Below are 25,911 nucleotides of genomic sequence, written 5' to 3' on the forward strand. Positions count from 1 at the left end.
AAGATGATTCAGCTGCTATTTTGAAAAGGAGGTGATATATAATTTGTCAGCCACTGTTCTGAAGGGACACGATTACATACAGAACAGACACCCACAGGTGTCAGGGAGGCAAATTGAAGAGTCATTTTAAAGTCAAACATGACTGGCCTGTGCTTCTTCATATAATTGTAATATATTCTTCTGTTCCCCGCATTCGAAACCAAGCAAAAAGCAGAAGTATTGTATTTATGGCCAAAGTCCTTGTCTAGCCTAAGTTCTACGAGCTTTTAGTATAGATTTGTGTCTATGTGCATCTGTTTATTTGCAAAGAGGCTGTGTTAGATGTGACAGGCAGTACCACAGCTGCACCACCAGCGGAGTCTTCAACAGCTTCGCTTTCCAGAAGCATCTCAAACTGCCTCCTTGGAAGACCACAGAAGAGGTGGGAGCAACGCATTACCGCCTTTCTTTTCAAATTACACTTGCCTTTGGTAGTAATTCATTTTTGATCTCTGCAGAAAACACAAACACTAGCAGGATGTGCCATTTGTGTTGCTGTTTAAAGAACAAAGAACTGTAAAGGGATTAGAGACAACAGAAGGAGCCATGAGCAAGTGCTTAAGATCAGCAAGGTCATGTACTGTTCTGACTCCACACAAAAGTAAAGCATCAAGGCATAGAACTGAATTTATATCGTGTATAGTAAATGCAATGCTACTAAAATAAACAGCCCATAATTGATAAACAAGCCTCATTGTCACGAATTATCATTTAGACTGAGTGCTTAGTCCAATTAAGACCAACATATTTAAGCGGCTAAGTATGAAGTTTAAGGTTTAATTAAAGCGTGAGGTGATATCACACATGCAATAGTGAATCAGAATCCAGCCAGCACAGGACACTATATGGGGAAAAAACAAACAACACCCACATGATTCTTCAAAGTCAAAACTCAATTTATTTCTATTTTCTCCTAATACACTGGGTACTGGACCCAAACTGGACAGTAAACTAGACAACTAGGTCAATGGTTAACCAGCAAAGAACTCACCAGGGAGAAGGGGCAACATCACTTATCAAAGCTTAACACAGGCTGTTGTTTTAGTTGTTAGCCTAGGTAATAAATTCACTTCTTTCTCTTGGTACTTATATTGATGTTGTTTTACTGGCTCTTATGGAGGACCAGCAAGCACTTGGAAAAGGGATTGAAAAGCTGATGTGCTTTGAGTTAGTTTTATTAGAGAAGAAAACACTCGAGGGCAAGTGACACAAACAGCACATTTGGAAGCTCTCCTGAGAGCTCAGGTGCTCTGCACGTATTTCATGGAGGAGCTCAGGATGGCCAGCCCGTTCAGTTTCCGCAGCTGAAGAAGGTGCCTGGAAAGACAACAGGAAGGTCGCTGGGGGAGTCCAAGGTGACTAACAAAGCAAGTTGTAAAGCTCCACTGCTCTGCTACACCCCACGACGAAACCGCCAAGGGTGCTTAGTGCGACATTTGATAAATTCCTCCTAAAGCAGCACGATAAACAGAGTTTCTAGACTACTATTCCCCCAAAGAAGGAAAACGGAAGTTCTAAATAATACTTGACAATTGTTCAAATAGGTGATAATTCAAATTAACAAAACAAAGTAACTAAATGGTTTCCCTTTTATATCTCTGGAGTGTTTTGTAAACCTCAGAGCAGATACTTTATCGTTCATTTGGGATCTCCAGCAGAAGCAAGGTGCTTAAACTGTGAAGCCAAGCGTCATCCCTTGCTGTCTGCAGTGGGTGGGTGAGGATGTGTACGAACAAGCTGAACTCAGTGCACCGTCTGCAATGCAGCGCGCTGCAGCTGGCGCTCTGCAGGTAACGAGGGCTTGGCTTACTCTTGGCAGGCAGCAGCAGACATTCTTTGCTGACATTTATACTTTTGTTTTGCTCTCGTCATTGCTCTGACCTCTAGAAACTTGTACCATCACTCCCCCTCCTTCCATTCTTCCAGCACAGGGAGCAGCAGAAAGCAGCTCTTTGAAACACATTACGAGGGACACCTAACAACACAGGAACCCTAAAGCAGAGCTGTGGGGACAGTACCAGAAGTGGGAATGCTCCTTGGAGGAAGAGCGATGGATTGCATGGAGTATATGACGCTGGTCAGCTTTTCAAGAGCTACCGCCTGATAACAGCCCGATGGTGCAGTACAATACTTTTACAATACCTTGGTTCAGCAACACAAAGCTTCCCCAGAGCAATGGCCGCATTCTGCTGCACTGAAGTTCTTGTGGCATCACCACCGGCATGTTTCAACAAAATCATCACGATGTTGGAGTTCAGCAAGGACGCTGCTGCTCCAGGAACTCCAAGGCACTGGCCAAGGCAGAAAGCGGCGTTTCCCACAATCATTTCATTCTCCGAGTCCAAGAGCTTCAGCAGCACGCTGAACCCTGCAGAAAGAGAGGTTAATGGCACAGAAGGCACGCAGTTTTGTTCTCCTGTCTTTACCGAAACCCCAGAGAGCGAGCGCTGTTCCGTGTCAGGCGCTTTTCTAGGTTAAGGTTCTGTTTTAAGACAGAAATGCTGTTGTGGCAAGAATAGCTGAACAAAAGGAACATAAACAAGCTTTTTCTGTATCCTTAGCTAACAGAACGCGGCTCAGCTCACCTGCTTCTGTAACCTACACTCATGTACAGCACCGGAGTATTGTGTCTGCTCCTGATGCAGAGCTGTGCAGCTCTTGCTGGCAGCAGCAGCTTTTCGGGCCACAGAATCTAGAAAGACTTAGACAGAATGCTTTCTAAATAAAACACAGCCATGGCTTTCACGTGCGTGAAGTTTCCTTGGGAGTTGTGGTGGAAAGAACAAGAGTGAAGCGTTTTTACTAATTTGAGGAAACGAAAGCTTCATCTGCAGATGACAGCGCAACTAATATGGGGCGTACTAAAGGAAGGTGGTGCTCCGAGAGGCTTTTAGTGAGTGGAAATCCTTCGGGTTCAAGTTGAACTACATGAGCTGACAGTTTCTTGACAGGTTCAACCGTTTAGATAAAACTGAGGCATTCTCTGTTGTAGTTACATTAGCGTTAATTGAACCTAGATTTCAAAGCAATCTAAATAGTGTTATACCACATGACTACAGCTAAATACTCACAAACACCCTCAGACATCTGATCTGATATCATCAGTCTGTCTCGTATCTATTTCCTTTTAATACCAGGACAAATATCCACTTGTAAATTGAGGGAAAATATAAACAGCCTCACCCTCTGGAAGTCAGATGCCTAAATGAAGACTCTTATTTTAGCCACTAACTTTGGGAAGTACAACCCAGTTCTGTTACAGTTTACAAGCACTTTTTCTCTGGCTCTGAAAAAGCATATCAAGCCATTTTCCTAGAGTAAAGCGCAGCTTCTCTATCTCAGGCTTATTATCTGAGGTGCCTATTTCCATCCGCACACGGAGCTAAGGCCATTAAGCACTATTTCAGGAGGCAAACCAGCACATTACTCAGAAGACATGGCTAAAGTCTTGCAAGAGTTAAACCCCGTGTTCAGTTCCAGTCTAGAAGGGAAGAAAGTAATTGGATGATACTGAGAATCCACCTCTGCATTCAGACTCCAGTGAAGTTGGCACTTACTTTTATCTGCCTTCACTAGATCTTCTTGAGCTCGTCTGTTACTTCTGGTGCAGATGGAAAGGGTCTTTATACCATAGCTGGATGTGATCTGTCCTCCAGCCTGGGTTTGATTAGAATAAAGCACGCATTAACAAACATACACTTCATACACCAACTTACTCAAGCTTACAGAACAGCTTAGGTACCACAGGGATAGTTAGGTATTCCTTACGCCTAAGCCCACATACCAAAGTAAGCCCTTTGTAGAGTATATATATCTCAGGATGGACACAGGCTGAAAATGACACAAGAACCATCACTTTCCTGCCAGCAACAAACATACAAAAATCCTGAATCTCTGGAGCCCAGTTCCTTCCCGACTATTAACTCCCCTGGTGCTTGCTAGTGACACGAGCCCAGCTGAGCGCCACAGCCTGTTTTCATCTGAAATCCACATCAGGCTGGGGAGATACACATTCTCCCAGATCCACAGCTATACGGGAGAACAGTGCCTGCAGATTAACATACGTGTTATTTAGGCAAAAATTGCTCCCCAGCTTGGTTCAGCAGCCACTGATGATCAGTGGCAAGGGCTCCATTGCTCTCCAGTGGTCCGAATTAGATCACACCGACTTTAAGCCCTAATGCACCCACTGGGCCTGCAGTAGTTGATTCTGGAATTGGCAGGGCCCTGCAAGCAGAGCTGGACTACAGACCAGCCTACAGGAGCCAGGTCTAATTTCCAAACTGCTTACCTAGCTTAAAATGAAACTGGAAAGCAGTTACAATGGCCAACAGATGCAGACACCGGCAGCCAGAGTGACTGCACAGGTCTTTCTCCTAAGGAGAACAGGCTAAACACAGAGGCAACTATGGTTTTCTTAAGGGACAACACAGGCAAAAATAAAGGGAATTTTGTTAAATTAATTTACTTTCAAGAATGTGATGATTTTCTTCACCACCCCTCCTTTTACCGCTTCTTCTACCGCCGCGGAGGATGCTGGCAGGACGCGACTCAGCACTCCCAGGGCTCTCTTCGTTACAACAGCGCGCAGGGAGAAAGGAAAAGTTTATTCGTCCAGACAACTTTAAGGAGTTTTCAAATTATTTAGTTTTTTTCAGAATAAAGCCAAATAATTGAAGTGATAAAAGGAGAATTTTACAGAAACATAACAAAGAACACCTTTAGGACATGGCACAGCTTTGAAAGACTCAGTGTAGACAGAGATGAGACCAAACAACAAGCAACAGGACAACTCCCTGCATGCTTTTTTATTGAAACAAATTCCCAGTAGGAACCAGCCCAGCACTATTGGGTCAAATAAAGCAGATCAGGAGAATTCATGTCAGTTCAGAGAGGCGAATGGACGCGGAGTCCACATCTGCTCCCACCCATCTGCCTCGAGTACCTGCTGTCTGTGGGAGTTACACACACAACAGGAGTCCAGTCTCCCAGGCACGATTCACATACAATAATTGTAAAAAGAAACAGCAGCCAAACACCCAAATTACTCTTGCTCCTTCGCTTCTAGATTGATTTTGAAGAGTTTTATACTGAACACAATTCTAAGGATGAAATTATTTGTAAGAGCTTCTATTAAGTCTATTTCAAGAGAACACTGAACACCTCTTGCATCAAATAATACCAAAAACTGAGCAATATAAGGGGTATATTATCTCTTTACTACTAACAATTATGAACGTCTTAGGCTTCAAAGCCTAAGGCACAGACTTGCACAGTTTGCACTGAGGTGTTCATTAGTCCGTAGATATTCTACTTACTGTCACAATCCTCCCGTCCTTGTCCCCAAGGAGAGACATGCACCTGCCGCTTACGTCCACAGCAAAGCACTGAAACAACAAGGCGAAACGGCAGGTCCAGCTGGCTGCTGGAAGTGTCAAGAGAAGAATGGGCTAATACACAAAGTACTGCACACCGGAGAATCCAGGGAGACCAGGGCACACGTGGCACTGAGTCACTAACACTTCACCATCCAGAGCTGACTTAAGAAATTGTTCCTTCTTGATGGAATCCTCAGTTTCAAACAATTTTGGAATGCCAAGCATCTAAGAATATTCCACAACAGGAGACTGATGACAAACAAAACATTTATACCACTATAGAAAGGTTCTATACACTGTATTTTTCTCATAACTGTGTGTATATGGGGTGTGGCGGTGGAAGGGAAAGTTTTGTAAATTTTTTCACTTCTTAGTTTACTTACATTGTCAACTATCTGTAATGGTAACCTTAAATACCAATAAAAACTAAACATTAACTCAACGCCAGCAAAATCCGAGCTTGGCAGCCTCTAAGTGCTTCGGCACGCTTGGTGTGAAAGAGGGCTCTGAATCCATCCAACGCGGTCGAGCTCTTTTTCCCTGTACAGAAAGAGGGCTCTGAATCCATCTAACACAGTCAAGCTCTTTTTCCCTGTACGGACTGCAAGGCCACAATGTTCCACGGCCATTCCCTCACCTTATCCATCTGAATGCTTTGGTTTGACTTCAGTGACTTGCACCAGACCCACTGACAGTGCCAAGGGAGGAGGGTGCTCTAACTGCTCAAGCAATTCTGCATCTCTGAGAAAGTGATTATAAGAAGACAACTACCAAAGAACGTTTACAGATCTTGCATACCTGGATGGTCACATTTGATTCAAGCAGTAAGTTCATCATTAGGCCCAGGACCGCAAACAAACACTCCTGGTATTGGGGTGTGCTGACATCCAAGTATTCACCCTGTGCACGAAGGAGACAAGAGTGCCATCAGTTCAGGGGTTCAGCACATGCGCTTCCCCAGTCTTGCGTGTGCTCGCTGACACGGCGCTTCAGTGTTCCCCTGGTGCACCAGGAACTTAGAAGGAAGAAAAAGTCCTGTAAGCACCAGAGCAAATGGTGCCTTTTAAACACAGATTCATCCCTGTGTTTGTTCCTCTTTGGTATCTAAAGCTGCACACTCCAAACTTCTGATGTTTAGGCAGTTCATAAGATCCTCTGAATTCTTTAGTTTTGGAGGATTCAGTTCATACCGCATCCTTACCCTGAACGGGGCCACTTAAAATAAGGCACCATTCACTCTCCCCCACCCATCTATCGATCTGCACCTTATGTGAACAATGGACCTTTATCCAGCTACTAGATTAGAAAGATCTCAGTCAAGGGTTCAAAGCTATTAGGCGAGGCAGACAAACACGATCACACAAGCACCATTTCCACAGGAGACAGGGCTGAAAACACTATTCTAGGGAGCTGTCACGTTTCTTTACCACAAGCTTTAAGCAGGCTTGCCAGCACTCCTCGCACTCGGCCATCTGCGTTCGAATGGCCACGTCTGCACACAGGTTCCCCATGACGCCAATGCAGCGGGCCAGGGCTGCCTGGTTCACCAGCGCGGCAGAGGTCTGGAAACAGAGGAGCGGAACAACAAATCAAGAACAAGTGACAAGGAAACACAAATACATGCTCCCACCCCTCTGGCAATGGAAAACGGGAACAGAACTAGAGGCACAGTAACTACTGTAGTTCTACCACAGAGGGGTTCTGTCTAGAAGCAACTGGCTGTAAAACTGGAAAGAGTGGTCATAAGACATGTTACACACAAAAGTAAACCAGAAATATAGAAACAGATCTTTCATACCAGCAGCTGGGTGAATAAAGGTAAAACACCCGTGGAAAGCATGACACGACACTGGGTTTTGAACCTGTCGGGGGATAAAGAAAGCCATATTTGGACACTTGAAGCTTTAGACAAAAATCACAGATAAAGGCAACACAACAGCAACATAAAGACAAGGTACAACAAGCAGTTGTGGTTTAATGCCAGCCAGCAACTAGGACCACCCAGCTGCTCACTCACTGCCTCCCCCAGGTGGGATGGGGGAGACAATCAGAAAGGGAAAAAACAACCAAACCAACCAACCAACCTCATGGGTTGAGATAAGAACAGTATAATGAACAGTATAATGAATGTAAGTTACCTTTCCTCTGCTGTTAAATCAGATAGTATGTTCATGGCACTGCTAGCCCTGGCATCAGTGTGGTTGACAAATGTCATCAAAATCTGCAGCCATCTGTTATTAAAAAAAAAAAAAAACAACAAATTGTGTCCACTTTGGTTTAATTATTAAAGATCAAAATTGTATTTTAAGTGCACCAACAAAATTTGTGGTCTTGAACTTCATTGTGTTCAGTAGGGTTTTGACCAAGCTGGATAAGCCAGGCCTTTCAAACACCCTCAGTCACCTGCCAGCAGAACGTACGTTAGTACCAGATCCTCTCACGATATCCCTCCTTGCACAAGTGCCAACATCACAATGTCCGTCCTTGCACAACTAGAGCAATTTTAACACGTGCCAATTTCTGTCAGCACTGTAACATTTCATCAGCACGTAAGCTCCACAGCCATGGGAGGCTAAGCTGCTCTGCTGCTGGCAAACATCTTGGGGATGGACAAGCAGAATGCAACTGAAAAGTTTTAGAGAGAGAACCTCCAGGCTCGTCTCATTCCAACGATGAGCCCACTGCCCAGAAGCCTGTGGGACGGGTTCTGAACACGTGTGAACCCATGCAGCGAGGACGTTTTCTGAGGTACAGTAGTGCCCATTACTTTGATAGGTCCTGGTGCCTGACAAGCAGCCTCCTCCCGTTCTCATTCTCTGAGTAAAGAGAAATCAGTGCCAATGTCTCCTTTTGGATCTCCGGCACCCCGGAGGAGAGCAGTTTTGGCAGCTGTGCATTCACATCAGGGTGAGTCAATAGAAGATGCTGATTTTCTTCTGAAATAAAAGAGAAGACCTAAGAGCAATGTCACACACAAATGGCGCCCCCATTACTATTATATTTTTTTATTTCTAGGTGCTGATTTAACATGTTTAATGTCTTTATTTCATCCACGAGCGCCTGCGCATCCCTCTGCATTCACTGCCGGCGACCTGCAGGCAGAGCACGACACAGGCCTTCCCCGTGCCCTGCAGCATGAGCATCCTCTCGGGCACCAGCTGGGTCCTGTGGTACACGAGTCAACGCCGACACCAAGCATCCCGCTTTCCTCCCGCGGCACCCCGCACCACTTTACCACCCACCGCCACAGCGGATAATTTCCTGTCTACACGTACACTCCCTACAAACAGAGGCGAGGGCGACCTGCCCAGTGACGACCAGTTGCGAACGCCTGAGGGATTCCGCCTTCTCTAATGGCACTTCTACAAACCTCTGCTTTTTGCTGGTACAACTGCTTAAAACAATGCAAAACGGCACAAGTGATGTTATCTTGAAAGCAGCAATAAACACAGGGAATTTACTTGCCAGCCCTTCAGCAAATCTAAAATGCCCACAGAAACAGACTATGAGTTTCATCTCATGACGCACAGAACCATCAAAACTGTGTTGCTGCGAGCAGAACACCTCCAACACTTGCCTTTGACCTCTAAAACTTGGTTTACAACAGTGTCTAGAGCCAAGTGCTCTGGCAAAGTGACGTTCATGCCAAACAACGCCTCCAGACACAATAAGTGCCATATTAACAGTACATTAGCAATGATTAACGTTCATTACATAGTCTTACCGTTCCCGGTGCAGACAGCTTGCCAAAGGAAGAGAAGAGAAACAGACAGATCCACTTCAGCACTGTTTTTAGTCTCTGTGCAGAAGGCCCTGAATTAGAAATGTTATCTCATAAAAAGAGCAAGGGACAGATCAAACCATTAGCTTTTTGGCTAGGGAAATCAGCAAAGGCCCACAGAGATGAGGCTCTGCCACAGGGACACCTGAGTTCATAAGCTCTAAACCCAGCTCATTGGCGACACGTTTTTAGAACGATCAGACTCGTTTTCCAGAACCTCCCCAAGACCAGATCTAGGATCTAGTCTACCTTCAACACACACAGACCCTATACAAGCGTAACACAGCCCAATACAGGTGATAAATTCAGTTCTGCACCGAGATCGTTGTGAACAGCCTGGGCGCAAAAACTCTGTGCAAATTTGGAAGGGCTTCAGCTCTTCAGTGTGTTTACAGCCAACATCCAAACCACCGCTGAGCCCTGAAGACACCCCCGTGCTGTCAGCCTGAAACAGCTGCCCTGCCCCTTCTCAACGAACTCACCAGTGCCAAATTTTCAGATCACATCTTTTGCACATGTTACTTGTCTCCATTCTAACTGAACTTGACTCAAATACGTATTCAGACACATATAAAGCAATATGGGTAACTATTAGTCAGATTTGTTTCCCGATTACCGAAACAATACGACAGCAGCCAAGGAAGCACGGCAGCAGAAGATGCAGGTCCCCAGAGATGATCCCCATCCTTGATTACAGGATTAGAGAGTTTCATGGGTTACACTACAGAGCTATATGGCCAAATATTTACTGACAGCACCAACAGCACCAGGGAGTCTGGCCAGGTGTACTTAACGCAACCAAGTGCTTTCAGATGCTCTTTTATGCTAAGGTGGGTCGGGTTTTTGGTGGGTGTGTGTGCGTGTGCTTTTTTGCCCCCAAAGTTGCTCTCACCATGACAAGAAGGACAACTGTATGGAAATAGGAGACCCACGCAGAAATTCATTCATTCTGCTCACTGTGTCTAAGAGACCACTGTTTCTGTAAGAGTCAGTCCACTCAGACATTAACATCTGTTATTACATTATCTTTTGATAATTCCGTGTGCGTTTCAAGATGTGATTGTCTTTCTTGAGAACAATCTCTTCATTTTCTCATGCTGTAACACCCTACTGTTCTCCTTGGGAGAGCTCTTACCGTCTCACAGCCTCGTTGTCTTTGAGGATACTGAATCCATTGTTTGTTCTAAATAGAGTTTGCTCAGTGCCTGAAAAATTCAGAGATAAACGAATGAGCTCTATGACCCATCTGGCTGATTCATCACCGTGAAGGCAGAGTGCCACTCTCCTGTAACACGGTGTGAAAGGAGAAGGTCACAGTGTCCACGGCTTTGGGGAAACACTCCAGGAATGCTACGTGAAGTAGAAACAGCTTTGAAGCTAAAGGCCTCTCTAATCCATGCCTGATGCTGTAAAGGACGATTGACCTCAAGCTAAAGGCTGTTTAGGAACACTGAAACATGAGAGTGGCTTTGCAAATCAATATGCTTTAACAGAGAATGACAAGTGTTTCAAAACAAATGAAACACCTCTTAAGAAGCCTTAACAGATTGGCTACAACATCCGTCTAGTTCTAAAATGATATGCAAGTATCTACTGGCCGTAAATTTGGACTTCAGACATTACTGATTTTATGTTTAAAATATAAGGATAGTTTTTCTGCCCCTTTAAAAACTCCTCCACTTGTATTAATCTACTCGGGCTCCCGTGATCAACAAACTTGGCGTCACATGCTTACGGCCTTTGACGGCTCCTGTCAAAAGTCTGATGCCCCCCGTATAGTACAGGACGTGCTGGCGGGGCCTCTGCAGCTTCTGCAGCAGCTCTTGTATGGACAGAGCAGCAGGATCCCCAGCGCGAACCTCCGTCCTTGCTGCCTCCTCATCTTTCATTCTTTCTTCCTCCAAGTTTACCTCGTTGACACAATCTTGGAAATAAGAAGAAAACAAAGAGTGTCAGGTGAATGTTCTGATAGGGTCAAGTTTCAAGTAAAAAAATGAAGCAGACTCCATGAGAGAGCACGACGTTCTACACACAGATGTACAGGACGAGCGACAGCTCTGGTGAGCGAAACAGCTGGAACAGGAAACAACCGCAACCAAAAGCTGCATGAAAAGACTCCATCAGAAGTTCCGAAGAGCTGAGCAGGGGTTTGATTAAGCTCTATCTTGATCAGAGAGCAAGGGACAGCAGGGTAACGATTTTAATTCCTCACCTTTGAATAGGCTTTCCTTTCGGGGATCGATTTGTAAGATCTTCTCGTAACACTGCCTGGACTGAACAGGGAAAAGAACAGCTCTCTCGGTTTAAGATAAAATAGGAAGATGATAACAATTATAACCCAGGCAGAGTCATCCCGGTTAAGCTCAAAAGTTCTTGGCCCATGCTACTGAGGCGTGAAAAATCACATTTACGGAGACGCACAAGTCAAAACTTCCATGATTAAAAGTATTTACGCTTCCATGAGGGTTTCATACATGAAATGCAGAACTAGATCTTTTGTTTGATATTCATTTCACTGGGATCTTGGGAAAATATATCTATATCACTCTCACTAGCATCTTTAATCTTAACAGTTCACCAAACCTGAATTATGCAGAGATTTTTGTCATGCACAGATAACACGCAATCATTTCTCAGTTATAGGCAGCAACAGTTTAATGCGCTGCACAGAGCAATTCGGGATAAAGATATGAAACACGTTTTACTCGATTGTCTCTTTGGGGCAAACGCAGAACAAACAGGGTCCCAGGGGCACAAGGTTTAGTCAGCTTACCTCACTGTAGTGCTTAAGTGCCAGGTGAGCTTTCCCCATCAGAAAATAGGCTTTAATGCATTGTTCATTGCACTGTGTTGAAAAAGGAACTATTCATTATGTGTTTAGAAATTTTAACCTTTAAATACATTTTTCCAGCCTTCTGACTAATAGTTTTAGCTGCCCAAAGTGACTGTGAGCATGAAAAGGAGCATTCGTACCGTCTGCTAGAGGTACCTCAAGTTTATATGGTGAATTATCACCCCCAGGTACCAACTTCCCTCCCTAAGCGAGGAACGCAGGCGTTGCTCTGGTTACGGGTGGAAAGCAGCTGGTGCTAATACCCTTCCCAAAAAACTGCACTTTGGGCAATACAAGCAGACTCTCATACAATTAGTACAATTACTGTTAAGGCCTACATCAAGTCTACAATGGCAGAACTTCTATAACAACACAATTTCCATGTCTTTTGATGAGTTCTGCCAGGAATACGTATTAATTTTCATTAGAAAAAGAGAGGAAACATCCAGCTCAGCACTAACAGATCGGGTTATCTTTTCCAGCTCCATTACAAGTGAAAAGCACTGATTTCTTTAAATGATACTGCCAATATTATTAATTATCTGCTAATTGTGTTGTAGTCATTGGCACCGCCGATGTGACGCAACTACATTTCAGCTCAGCTCTTTGGCGTTTTATATGATCTTCACCTTTCCCACCAGATCTGGTTTTGGGAGCTTAGAGACAGAATCCTGCAGTTACCTTCAATGCCCATTCGCAGTCACCAATGGCTTTTTCGTATTCATGCACCTTCAGGTAGGCCTGAAATAAACCAAGATCGTCCAGGCAGAGGGATCAGAACACTGCAAACAGCTTCCACCGCCCACTGTACACACGTCGGTTAAGTAAATAAAAATACTACAAAGATTAGATGGTTTATTTGCTTAGCCATTGGTTTTGCAGGATAACTACCAGCTGTTCCTTAATTTGGCAAATTTACACAAAGCGGATCATTAGAGGTGGAATTCTGCCCCGATGATCCATCTCCATCTCCTTGGAGTTTGAATAAACCAAAATTCAATACGTGCATACGGATGATACAAAGCAAGTAGAGAAAGCAAAACAAGTATTAATCTACAGTTATAGAAGCGACCCCTAAAAAGAAATAATTCAAAAATCAGTGCATCCAAATAACACTATGACCTAGAATGATTATTCTCTCCTTATTCTGAAGGACCAACGTCCACCTGTGCCATGGCCAAGGGGGGGAGACTCGGGCACTCCCTTGGGAAGGAGCATTCGCAGCAGGACTGAGGCCCCCAGGGATTCAGATACATTGGATCATCGGGGCAGAATTCCACCTCTAATGATCCGCTTTGTGTAAATTTGCCAAATAGATGACCCTTTACGAAATCCACTTAGATAACAGAACAATATTACTTTGCCAGAATAGGACCCCAAAGCGGTCTAGGGGCAGCTCATTTCCACATGCTGACCTGTGCTCTGTTGGTGTAAAGTTCCTGCTTATCCTTCAGTTTTTCCAGACCTTCGGAGTATCTCTCGATGGCCGTGCCGTAGTCTCCTTTCCTGAAGGCATCGTTTCCCTTCTCCTTCAGAGCTGCAAAACACACGGGCATTCAAAACAACATTTGTGTTTCATTTGCCCAAATGGTGACTGAGGAAACAGAGGCCGTATTGGAATAATTATCAAAACAGCTAATCAATGCTGTGTCTTGGATAACCAGAGCACTGTCTCAGCGTGTGTAAGAACGGCAATAACAGAGTAGCTCGACAGCATCTTAAATCAGCCCAGATCCTGCTAAATAGCATGTGAAGGCATTAGCTAAAAAACCTCTGGCAATTACCGTTTGCTAAGTGTTCGTTCCTCTTCCTTCGTTTAGCTCGTTCCTTCGCATCCTTTTCCAAAATAGTCAGAAAGCCTTGTTGGAATCGGGAGAGTTGGTGGTATTCAAAAAATAAAAAGAGAGAGATAGCGACCTTCATTAAAATCAATCTACAGTAGAGAAAACAGTTGTTTCTACGGCTTTGGCAGAAACGTTATTAGGTCTTGCAGGAAGTAACAGCAACGCTGCTAAAATCGATTGAAGAGATGCTAAATATTTTAGGGAGCACCGTCCTACCTCTGTTCGCTGCCTCTGCATTTGCCGTATCCTAAAAAGAGAGAAACACACGCATGTACACATACAAAGATTTTACCACAACCCCGAGCAGCAAAGAACACTTGGTTAAGTTGTTCAAAGCCACACGGTCTCTGAAATATCCAGATTAATGCGTATTGGGAACAGCAAATCGACGCTTAAACACGGGACGGTAAGGACTGAATTGTTTTTGTACGTTACCAGGAGGCCTCCCCGTGAACCTTCCCTGCGTTCCAACTACTGCAGGAACCAAAGCCCGGGGGAACAACCAACAGACTCTTGTGGCTTCAACTAGTTTGGCTCAAGTTGCTGAAGCGCAGGGAACAGCTACAAGTTACAGCACCTCGGTGCTTCCCTGCGACTTGGATAAATCCGATAGAAGCATTCTGTATTGTCAACAGCCTTTAGAGAAAGACAATATAACACCAAGTACCTCCCAATGAGATAACTGGTGAAAATAATAATACCATATTTAGAACATTCTTATAAGTATTGTACTTTTTTTTTTCTCCTGGGTCAGGAATGTGAATTAGTATTACTTAAAAGCCCAAAACTGCATGCAGCTTCAACTTCAAAGGGAAAAAACCCCTTACGGAAGCTTGTGTGTTGATGACTGTTCTGTTCACCACAGTCTTGCTTTCTTCCTCCTTGCAAGTTTCTAGATCGTGGAGCCTCTTCTCTGTTTCGGCAATAGCTTTTTCCTGCACAGCTGGGTCTGTGGAGTTCAAGCCTTGCACTAAATTCCCTAAAAAAGGGGTGAAAAGATAAGAGATACACATGACTCCCAGTGATCCTGGGAGGACCAGGAGATCCGTTGTGCCTCTGCCGACGTACGCGTTTGAAAACACGGGTGGCCAGCGTCGCCTCTATAAATGGAAACCTTTACAAATACAACTCCATCTGGCTTCCAAGAGCTACCTACAGCTTCTGCATTCTAAACTTTGCTAGGCTTAGAAAGCAGCTCTTGGCATCCGCAAAGCCTTGTGACACCTAAGGAAACTTCACATAAAACAAACTCGGAAAGGAAGGGCAGGAATTCTCCTGTTTTCCATTCGTTTTCTGCTTTCCTTTTGCTCACGTCCTTTTTCTTTCAGTCCCTGGTACCCCATCCGAGGAAAACGGGGATGTCCGACCGCCTCCGGCCCCCACCGCGCCCCCGCGGGGTCTCCCGGACGGGGACGGACGGGGACAGCCGGGGACAGCCGGCTCCCCCGCGGGTCACTTACTGATATCGTCCACACGGCGGAGGAACCGCTGGAAATCCTCCTCCTGCTCCCGGTCGGCCAGCATGGCCGGAGCGGGGGAGCCGCGGGGCCCGCCGCAGGGACCCGCCGCGCCGGAAGAGGCGCACCGACCGCGCCGTTGCCGTGGGAACCGCCGCCGCCGGGCACGCTCCGTCAAGGGGCGTGGTTATGCAAAACAGGGGGCGGGGAGTCGTCGTCCGCCATTTCGCGCCCACCCTCGGGAGCCGGGGGGTGCCGCGGGGTGTGCTTCGCGTCCTCCGCTCCGTGCGGGGGCTGCGCTGCCGAGCCCCGCTCGCCTCGCGGCGCGGGGTCCCTGTCCTGGCGCGGGTCAGCCCGTGCTGTGCAGAACCCCGCTGCGGCCCCGGGGGGGCTGGTACCTGCGCAAGAGCGACACAGCCAGAGGGTGGCACCATCCGCCAGCACAAAGCTGGGAACAAAGCTGTGACTTCACGGCTCCTCCCGCCTTGTCGCCTGTGTCCCCAAAGCAGCCTCCGTGCTCCCGCCAGCCGGCTGGGGCGCTGCCGACCTGAGCACGCACCGAGCTGCGCGTCTGCCCGGGGGAATGAAACACAGGGTCAGGCTGTGCTCCAGCAGAGACACGCTTCTCAGCGTCCTCAGGCCCTTGCAAGAGAAGCCTCGCCCTCCTTTTCACCATGCAGCCCTGCTGGATGGGTCCCGCTCGCGGTTCAAAGCAGTCTCTGCATCCAGCTTCTCCTCACACAAAACACGTTCCCAGCAGGACACGCACACGCACGTACGTGGCTCCAATAGCTAGATGGGGCAGCTAATGGAAGCTGTGAGTCGCCAAAGAGCGTCAGAGCATCGCCGAGTTCCTGCTGCACTTCCAGGACATTTTAATTTCGGGCACGTTAGAACCCGGCCGGTCAGAAAGGTTCTCCTCGTGGCTGTGAATCTGCAGCAGTAAACTCCAGCTGGGTGGGAAATGGAGCGAGCACCGGTCCCGCGGTCTCTCCCCTCGTGGCGGGTGGAGGGGCTGCTGCACTCCAGCCCCCTGCTCCGCCAGCTTTGCACTCTGCTCCGGCCTCCGGGATGCCCCGTTGGCTCAGTGTGCGGGAGCGAAGCCTTTCAGCTTAAGGATGCAGCATCTCTATAGGCAAATCCTGCCTTTACTCACCTGCGTCCAGCTAGTCTTGTGCGCCTCCCATTCAGCTTCCCCTTCTCTTTCCTTTCAAGAGGTTGCATTTCATTGTGCCATCATATCCAATGTTTATTTCTCCTGTTCATCAGGCTCTGCAGGAGGGCTACAGAAGAAAGAGCGTAATTTGCTAGTGCTGTATGGAAAGCCACTGCTGCTTCCCAATGCTGTTCACACACTGCTACAGAGTCACTCCCAGAGCAGCCAGCAGACACGGTGCTATACTGCCATGGGGCTTCTGCTGCGCCAGCACCCCCAGCAGAGCCAGGTGGCTACGGGCTGCACCGGAGAAACACAAAGAGACCTGCAGGTCCTGAGCCTCCGTGGGCAGGATGAAGCTAATAATGCAGCTGAGGAAAACAGGAGCTGGGATTCATTTAGCAGCTGGGTGGAGATTTCATTACAGCAAATGAAGAAGTTCTCAACTCAGTTTGGCTGCAAGATCTGCTGATCCCTGGGAGAGCGTGGCTGCGGCGCTCCCCGCCAGGCTGCGCCAGGCGCAGCGTCTTCCTGCCCCTCCGCAATGAACGGCAGGGAGCGTAACGGGCAAACGTGCAGAGGGGAGAGCCACCATCACCGAAATGGTGCCTAACGCTTTCCATACAACTCAGTAAAGAAGCACTTAAAATGATACCCTGAAAGCATGTGCATGTACATTCATACATTTATAACGGATGACAAGCCAACTATCTAGCATGGCTAGAAGAGATGAAAGAATCAGAGAAGCATTTTGTTTGGAGAAGACTTTGAAGATCATAGAGTCCAACCATTAAACTGTTTGCAGCAGATCTCCAGCCACCTCCTTTAAGCTCCCCCAGCTTAGACTTACCCTTCAGCCCAGCCTGTGGTAGGAGACGTGCTCAGCCAAGCTGACATTGACCATCGGGTGCCATGGGCTCAGCGGGGGAGAGGCAAGTTAGAATTACCAAGACAGGCAGGTCTGAAGGCTGGTGAATGGCTGAAGAAATACAAAGATCTAGTAAAGAATTTTTCAGTTCTGTTTGGCACTGGGGACAACCCTGACCCCAGGAAAACTCATCACACGAGGACATGTGCTCTGCAGCAGCAGCAAATGAGGCCAAGTGCTCTAGGACCCTCTGTTGATCTCTGACAAAGGAGGAAAGACCACCCGAGCTCCTCATGGTTCCTTAAGACGCTACAGCAGGAAACAAGCCAAACACCAGGGAACAGCAGCACCAAAGTCATATGGGGCCCATCACAGCAGCTTTGCTGCAATAGTGTCTTAAACCACACCATAAACCCCTCTTTGGGACACTCACCGCTTCGGAAGAGCCCGTCGGTGCAATCACCGATGTTCCTTCTGCGCAGTTTGGAACAGCTTGGACGCCGCAGCACGACTGCTGTGCTAACACTGCTGTGCTGAGCGCCGCATTGCCCTCGGCTACAGCCCAGAGCCTCAGCCACGAGCTTAACTCCCGCTGCGGGCACGACAACGTGGGACCGCTCGCTCCACGTTAAGCTCACGTGTGGATGCAGCCCTGGGCTCCGCGTCTGCGCACAGGACCCGCGGAGCAGCTAAGGAGGGGCACAAAGGGCACAGACTGCGTGCGTGGGGCAGCTAAAGAAGGGCACAAAGGGCACAGACCGTATGCATGAGCTTGGTTTTTTGTAATTTTTATTTGAACACAGTATTCTGACAGAATGCAAAGTCAAAATCCTCAGTTAGTATCAGTATTTACACCAGTGAGAATGGGAATAAAGGTGGAATCGATGTTTCACTTGGTAAAAAGATTTTCTGTTTTCTTTTTTTTTTTTTTTTGATTTTTTGTTGTTGTTTTTGTCTTTTTTTCTAACAAGATGGAAGGCCCCAAAGTGGGGAACGCTGGGTGAGGATGGCAATGGCAGCTCCGAGAACAACTGTCAAAACAGCCTAGTGTGAAAACCTGGGGTCTGAAGGCTCCATAGAAAAGTGTGAAAATAAAATCCCACTCTAAAAGCCGAACAACTGGATGCACTATTATCATCTTTACGTATGCGGCAGCATGAAATGTAGTCACTCCACAACTAGAAGCTGATCAGTCTACATTGCCATATAGATATATATGTATGGTATGGATACATATATAAACATATACAGCATAAACGGCATCAGGTTGGTCCCTCTTCAAAGGTTTAAACAAAGCAACGAAGTCTAAACTACCTTGGAAATGGGGAACTTCTACATTAAAATAAATTATTCGCCATTGAGGCCAAGTATAAAACCTCTCTCGGAATTGATCTCTGAGTATCGGGAGGTGTCGCAAGGGCATCGAAAAGGAGCCGGATGGGCACTCCTAGGGTTCCGGCAATGCCTTGGAATGGTGCTCAGCCACAGGAGTGGAGGCACACGCTGCCTGCCCCTCCTCTCCCCAGCCATGGACACACCATGGTAGCGTTTTGTACCGTATTTCATGGGTTGATTCTTTAGAAAACAAAAATCCCAGGCACCACGGGCCGAACTACCCGTAGTCACACTGGTACTGCTGTGATGGGTCATGCAAGGGCCAAACTGGACACGAGGCTTGGAAGGACGAGGACGGACCCATAGTGCCCTGACATCCTGCGCAGGATGGGTACTGCACGCGTGCCTATGCCTGCGTATCCAGCCATCCCCCATTCGCATCCCAGGAGCTAAGGAAAAACCCGCACACTCAGCAAGTGACAAGACCGTTATTGTTCACAGTTTGAAGTGATGTGATGCCACTGTAAGAGGACTGCATACTCAGAATGATACACCGATAAATGGGGCTCAACGTACCCGAGCCAACCTGCAGTCTGCCCCTACCCTCATCATCCCTCTGCTCATCGCCTTAGCACAACGGAATGGATGCCACACTCAGCTTGGTTTGATTTGTCATTTAAAGGCTTCTGTTCCTTCTAAGAGTTGTTCTCTTCTTTGTTTTTCCTCCTGATTTGTTTAATCTGAACTATCGCTACACCTTCCACATCCAATCTATGTTGAAGCTTTTATTATTTCAATACTATGACGAAAAACACATTTCACACTAAAATAGTCACGCACCCACAGTGCACAAGCTTGCAGATCTAAAGTAGAATTAAAACAGAAAACAAACCCAACGAAAATAAAACAGAGAAAAAAAACCCAAACGAAAACAAAAGCAAAAGCCCAACAGAAGGAACATCTCTATACAATGGGCTGGTCTTCCTCTATATACCTCTGCCTTCCTTCTGCTCAAGCCTCCTTTCTTTTCACCCCAAAATCTCAGTGTTACTCCATGACTCCCAATTATAACCTCCCCCGTTCACAATGATAACAGATGTACTACATCAGCCCCCTTTCCCAACTGTTACAGACACGATGCAAAGACAAGTGAAATCAACGGGAGTCTTGGCGTTGACTTCCAAGCACTTGTTCTTCGTTTCATGGGTTTGATTCTGCAGAGCAGAATCAGTTGGATGGGACCCCCAAGGACCATCGTGTCCAACTCCTGTCCCTGCACAGGACGAGCTCAAGCGATGGGACACAACAGTTCAGTTGGAAGGGACCCCCAAGGACCATTGTGTCCAACTCCTGTCCCTGCACAGGACGAGCTCAAGCGATGGGACACAACAGTTCAGTTGGAAGGGACCTACAAGGACCATCTGGTCCCAGTGCTGATGGGGCTTTGCAGGACGGGTCCTGCACACTGCCAAGCACCCTCGTGCAAAAAGGTTTTGCCTTTAATTAAGACTTCTAGGGTCAAAAGAAATCGTATTTACTGACATACTAAGGAGGAATTGATACAATCAAACATCTGAGATGAGACCAGACCAGCCCTAACTGTACAATCTCCCTTCTGCTTCGCAAAGCTCCAGGAGGGGTCCATGAAGGAAAGGGGAGAATGTCCTAAAAAAGCAGAGATGATATTTCTCTTATGCAGTCAGGCCCAGGTCCAGCAAGGGACTTAAACTCGTGGTAAATTTAAGAATAGAAGGACTCTCACCAGCAACTCTCTCATTCCAAGTTAATGTGTTTCTGGGGGTTGCTGGATAAAGACCTTGATTGGTGACAAGTGGTTTGGATACCCCCACCCGCCCACAGAAACCCACGCAAACCCCAGCGTTACTTCTCTTCTTACTCCAGTAAGAAATAATAATAATAATTATAATAATAATAAGAACAATAATTAAGAAAAGATAAAGGGGAAACAACTACTGTAAACATCCATGGTTTCAAATGTCTCCCTTTGCCAAGCAAGCATGCTCTACCCTAGGATCTAGAGACCGTATTTACTTCTCTTTAAAAAAAGGCAGCTATTTTACACATACATTTAAACACAAAAAAAAGTTAAAAAAATGTCAACTGTAAACACTGGAAAGAACAAAAGTTGGCAAAATTAACATAAAATTTAAAGAAATGTAGAGTCTGAATACTGCAAATCGAAATATATCCCCCCCACAGCTGCTATTTTGGCATTCTTCCTAAAAACAACGATAAAACCCAAAGCAATGCCTAACGTGGAGAACGGAATTCAGTCACAAAGAGCTCAGGACACTTTGCATACTGAACAAATACAAGGTGAACAGAAATTATAACTTATTTATGAGGCTTTACATAGTTCAAACTCGACTGAAAAGTATAAAAATAAATTGTGGACTTTGTTCATTAAGTACCAGCTGTACCAAGCGATACAGCAGCTATATCTGCTATACTAATGAAGGAAACAACAGGGGTTATTTATTTCTCTAGGACTAGTTGATTTTGAGTGTCCCAATCACGTTGCAAATGGTATTTGCAATTTTGTTCTATTGGAATATATACAGGGTCAGCTAAGCCCTGATTTGGTGCTGGGTTTAACCCCGGTTTTAAAATGCATTACTTTTTAAAAGCAAGTGCACAACAGATAGAACTTTTCTAGAAATCTTTTAAAACAAAAAAAAAGAAAAAGAAAAAGAACAAAAGAAAAGCAAAAGAGAGATGCCCCCCGCCCCCCCATTTATGCATTTCCTGTTTTGTTTGTTTTTTAAAAAAAGGCAACAGACACGAGAAGAACGAGATGGGTGTTGTGTTTTGTGTTTTAAATGCTTGGGTGAAGTTGTTCTGTCACTCGTTTCCACCTGGCGCTGATCATGCTTTGCTCTCGTTGCCGTTTGTTTGTGTGGCTTCATTGGGAACCGTCTTCACTTCCGCGGGAGGTGTCTTCGTGTCCGTCGCTTGCGCTTCGGATTTGTCTTCTACTGGGGTTTTCCTGAGGAAGAACCACCAAAACGGCACCGTTTAGAGACAGAGAAATACAGACCGAACTGCTGAGCTAGTGATAGGGATTGTGTTTCTGGAAACGAGCAAATATTTGCCTTTGTAGAGCCGCCTGTGGCTGCAACACTGATTTGCCCCAAGGGATGGGGCAGCACGGGTCAAAGAAGGGGGCTGGAGCGGCAGAAGAACCCAGCTCTGCATCCCGCCGTACCAAGAATTCACGTACATGCCACAGACACGTTGCCATACCCTTTTGCCAGTTTAGGGATAAACCAGAGGTACCGCGCTTCTACGGTTTCACGTGGCACTAGTTCCTGCCCTGCCTTATGCTGAAATAAGTTCTGCTCTGTTAGGAAACCCAATTTGGGTCACTGTGCTCGCTGAACTGCAGGAACTCAGCGCTTCCTCTGCATCAAACTGCCCTGTTTCCCATAAAAGACTAACCCATAATAGACAAAGCTGCATAAAAGTCTAAAGAATAACACTTTTATGATAAATTCCTGGGTTTGTCTTTGCTTCGCTGGCATAGCCTACCCTGCTTTCCTCCTGGACCTTTAAAGCCACGTCCTATTTAGTTGGTTCAAGGTGAGTTAGTTTGCTAAGGAAACAATGAGATTAGTTACAAGAACATCCAACAAGAACACAGCACAAGCACCAGTGCACAAGAGACAGAGCACACAACAACACAAGATTAAAGGCAGCCATACTCGGTCTTTGCAGGTGCAGCGGGTACAGAGCTGTCTGCAGCGGATGAAGCCAGCTCGTGAGCCTGCCCGCTAGCCACACTGGGAGGAGTAGTAGTGCCAAGAGCTGCAAAAACATCCTTTGCAAGATCAATGTCTGGTGTCTTGAAGGCCCCTTCGTCCATTTTAAAGTCCTCGTTCTGGGAGGGGTTTGCGGTGCTGCCTGAAGCAGCCTCGCTCTTCAGATTGCTCGGGTTCTTGGTTGTCTCTGTTGGGCTCTTCACTGTACTGGGCTGCACAGCTTCTTTTTCAGGGCTCTTGGTGCTGGAGACCTCCTGCTTGGGCTCTGATGGAGCTGGAGGGCTAGTGAGGTTTGCAGGGCTTGAGGCAGCTGGCTTGTTACCAGCCGCCACTTTGGAGGCCTCGGCCACGTTTGCAACAGCGCTGGGGCTGAGCACTGCGCCTTGGTTGGACAGGACACTTGAAGACAAATTGTTAGTAGCTACAGCAGAGCTTGGGGTATCGCTGAGATCAACGAGGGGGGCCACTTTGGGGGTGGAGGAGGGTGGTGGTGAGGAGACTGAGGCCCCTTTGGCTGGAGTAGCCTGGCCAGGCGACATGGAGTTTGAGTCGGGAATGGCCGCAGCTGGCAGGGCCATACTGGAGGTCAGCGTAGTGGTCTCACTGGTGGGGCTGTTCTGAGCAGTGGCAAAGGTTTCAGTGACAGTGTCAGAGTTAGTGGTGCCCGTGGTTACAGAAGGCAGCATGTCCTCAACGGTAGCTGCGGTATCGGCGGGGTGCCTGTGAACGGGACAGGAGTAGAAGAGAAATAGAGACAATGAAGCCCGTAAACGACGGCAGGGGAACAGGGAGCAGAGTGTAAGAGTGAGAAGGCAGGCGGGTGGCACAGCAGCGGCACGGCACGTGGGGACAACACACACAACACAAAGAGGTGCTCGCAGGAGCAGAACCCTTTCGGAGGTCAGATGTGCGAAGGGTAGCAAGGACTGGCTAGGATGCCTGAAGGACAACTAGGAAGAGAAAGAGAGTAAAGAGGACACATCCCTCAGGACTGGCTTGCTCACACAGATTTTGGGTTAAGTCTCAGCCAACAGTAACGCTGCCAACTTACAGAGACTCTTCTCTTTTAGCCTAACTTACCTCTTGGCCTCTTCCACCTCACCTCACAAGGAAGCTTTCTACCAGTTCCCTGAGCTTGCAGCCCTGTGCCATCTGTCAACACGCAACAAAGTCCAGTGCTACCCCTGTATCCAGTCCCTCGTCTTGGCCCCGTCCCTTTCCCTGCAAGTCTAAGGCCTTCATCAAACCACACAGAACAGAATTATTTTTCTCACACACACGCATAATGAAACATAGAATGGTTTGTGCTGGAAGGAATGCTAAAGATAATCTAGTTCCATCCCCCTGCCGTGGGCAGGGACACCTTGCACTAGACCAGCTTGCTCCAAGCCCCGTCCAACATGGTCCTGAACACTTCCAGGCATCCACAACTGCGGGCAGCCTGTGCCAGGGCCTCACCACCCTCACAGCGTGAAGAGTTTCTTCCCTATAGCTAATCTAAGTCTACCCTCTGTCAGTTTAAAGCCTTTCTCCCTTCTCCTCTCACTACACACCCTTGTAAAAAGTCCCTCTCCAGCTTTCTCGTAGACACCCTTTGTGTACTGCATGGCTGCTATAAGGTCTCCTCGGAGCCTTCTCTTCTCCAGGCTGAACAACCCGTGCTAAGATCGACCCATGCCAACGTACTCTGGCTCTGTCAGCGGGGTGGTCTCGTTGGGCTCTGTGTGTTTCCCTCCGTCGTGGTTGGGGGTCCGCTCCTCTTCAGTCCGCACCTCCACAATGGGCTCCTTGGACTCATCTTTCCTGTAACAAGGGAATGACATGCAGATTGCTTCCCTTTCGCACTGGGTATCCTCCTGCAAACACATGCTGCAAATGTCAATAGTGAATGACAGAAACAGACTGGACTAAACAGCAGATCACTTCTTTTTGTCGCTCCCCCTTCCAGTTATTACCTACAGCACGGAAGACCACCACGACATCCAGCATTTGGGCCAGCCATTTGATGGCTACTAACAGGAACAGGACAAAACCCCAGAGAAACAGCTGAACAACTCCCTTCCTGGAATATAAAGCTAACCCAGCGTGGCCCCAGATCTTTTCAGTCCCTTCCCATCGGAGCTGAGGAACCCAGAACTGCCTGAACCAGCTTCTTCTCTAGAGTTGTTGAAGGGACACACCGATCAACAGAAGGAGCAACATAAGCCGTGACAGTACTCACGAGAAGGCGGCCTTGCCCTCCTCCATGTCTTTGCCCTTGGCTCCGGGGCCGGATTTGCCGCACAAGTTGACCGCAATGCACATCAGGAGACCACACTTGTTCAGGAAGTAGCAGGTGACATCCACAGCCACCAGGAGCAGCACAAAGATAACAATGAGAATGCCTACAATGGCAGCAGTCCCAAGGCCTGATGTAGGGCTAGTGCTGGCTTTAGAGACCAAAAAAAGAAGAAGGCGTTTTAGTTAAAAGGCGAGTTGGGGCTAGTGATGGCTCAAATTTGGCTATGCTTAGGTTGTAAGCGTGGGTAACTTACAGAAGGTGCATTCTCTCTCTCTAGCAGCCTTGTGTTATAACCAATACTTTAGGATAAAGATATTTGGGGCAATCTGCTTGAAAAGACAGATTGACTTGGACCTAACGGGGCTTTTCCCATCCCTATCGGATCAAGGCCTGGAACGCAGACCACAGCAACCTCTTCTAGTGCAGCATGAACCCAGCTGGAGGTCTGGAGGGCTCCTGCTTCCCTCCACCGCCTCCCCAAGGCGAAGGCGGCGTCTGGGCTGCAGGGCGACTTCGGCTCTGCCAGCCGGACACAAGGACAGCACCCGACACTTCTATCACAAGTCCTTTAAACGCCCAGCAGAACGTTTGTGCTACAGACCAGACGCCTGCCAGCACCATGCAGCAAGCTGCATAATTAAATTAATTAATCAGGGAGTGAGGATGTCATGCATTTTTCCTCTTCTAACGTATTCAGGATTCTCGTGTAGAGTATTCAATAATTAACACGTTCTTGTTCACACCAGCTCCTGGAGAAAAAGCTAAAAACATGTCAATCTTTCATCTACATCATCTGTCTGTGAACGAGCTACTTGGCAGGCTGGTTTAGGTGCAGTGAGGGGAGTATCAGAGACAGGATTACAGGATAACAGCTCCTTGTTGTGCCTGCAAAATACACCTCATCTCAGTCACCAGAGCTGGAGTGAGACAAAACAGCCCTGGGACAGATGGAATTTTCTCATGTGCTAGAAGATACCCTCTGGAAAATTCCACTCAAATCACAGTCCTACTCTCTTCTTCCTCTCCCCACCAGCTTTTACAAGACCTGTCAGTATCAGCTATAAGCCCCTTAAGGGTATTATCTGTGGCATAAACCGCATCAATAGCCTCACATATCGCCCACATCTCTTTTGTGAGGCACTGCACATGGCCCACGTGAA

At 47.1% G+C, this 25,911-nt stretch overlaps 2 protein-coding genes across 15 annotated transcripts in view; both read right to left on the reverse strand.

Annotated features, from left to right (window-relative positions):
* Positions 1 to 914: 914 nt before the first annotated feature.
* On the reverse strand, positions 915 to 15,498 carry TTC12 (tetratricopeptide repeat domain 12). Its single transcript, XM_065040239.1, has 21 exons — positions 15,336 to 15,498; positions 14,703 to 14,854; positions 14,092 to 14,122; positions 13,816 to 13,890; positions 13,447 to 13,568; positions 12,713 to 12,772; positions 11,972 to 12,043; positions 11,411 to 11,471; positions 10,934 to 11,122; positions 10,334 to 10,403; positions 9,142 to 9,230; positions 8,185 to 8,353; positions 7,556 to 7,648; positions 7,216 to 7,279; positions 6,845 to 6,979; positions 6,216 to 6,317; positions 5,358 to 5,426; positions 4,508 to 4,609; positions 3,597 to 3,696; positions 2,182 to 2,407; positions 915 to 1,356 (listed from the first exon to the last, which is right to left on the reverse strand). Exons 1-21 carry the CDS (start codon positions 15,397 to 15,399, stop codon positions 1,281 to 1,283), a joined length of 2,121 nt encoding a protein of 706 aa, XP_064896311.1. The 5' UTR covers positions 15,400 to 15,498; the 3' UTR covers positions 915 to 1,280.
* A 2,630-nt stretch (positions 15,499 to 18,128) lies between these two features.
* Positions 18,129 to 25,911, reverse strand: part of NCAM1 (neural cell adhesion molecule 1) — an 83,739-nt gene continuing 75,956 nt past the window's right edge. For 9 of the 14 annotated variants that reach the window (XM_065040222.1, XM_065040225.1, XM_065040223.1 and 6 more), the window contains 4 exons: positions 24,692 to 24,899; positions 24,157 to 24,273; positions 22,414 to 23,190; positions 18,129 to 21,698 (listed from right to left, as the gene is read on the reverse strand). In XM_065040222.1, coding sequence (XP_064896294.1) covers positions 21,578 to 21,698; positions 22,414 to 23,190; positions 24,157 to 24,273; positions 24,692 to 24,899 — 1,223 coding nt within the window. In that variant the 3' untranslated portion in view covers positions 18,129 to 21,577. The remainder of the gene's footprint in view (positions 21,699 to 22,413; positions 23,191 to 24,156; positions 24,274 to 24,691; positions 24,900 to 25,911) is intronic. The other 5 variants (XM_065040228.1, XM_065040227.1, XM_065040234.1 and 2 more) reach the window with 4 other exon arrangements.

The sequence above is a fragment of the Columba livia genome, chromosome 24, assembly GCF_036013475.1.
Source record: "Columba livia isolate bColLiv1 breed racing homer chromosome 24, bColLiv1.pat.W.v2, whole genome shotgun sequence".
Lineage (NCBI taxonomy): Eukaryota > Metazoa > Chordata > Aves > Columbiformes > Columbidae > Columba > Columba livia.

Bases quoted from the DNA above. Each gene is read 5' to 3' on its own strand.
- TTC12 (XM_065040239.1), bottom strand. From the start codon at position 15,399: ATGCTGGCCGACCGGGAGCAGGAGGAGGATTTCCAGCGGTTCCTCCGC. The intron at 11,123-11,410 runs GTGAGGAATTAA...CTTATTTCCAAG, and splicing joins AAAGGAAAGCCTATTCAAAG to ATTGTGTCAACGAGGTAAAC. The intron at 9,231-10,333 runs GTAAGAGCTCTC...TTTCTAATTCAG, and splicing joins GACAACGAGGCTGTGAGACG to GGCCTTCTGCACAGAGACTA.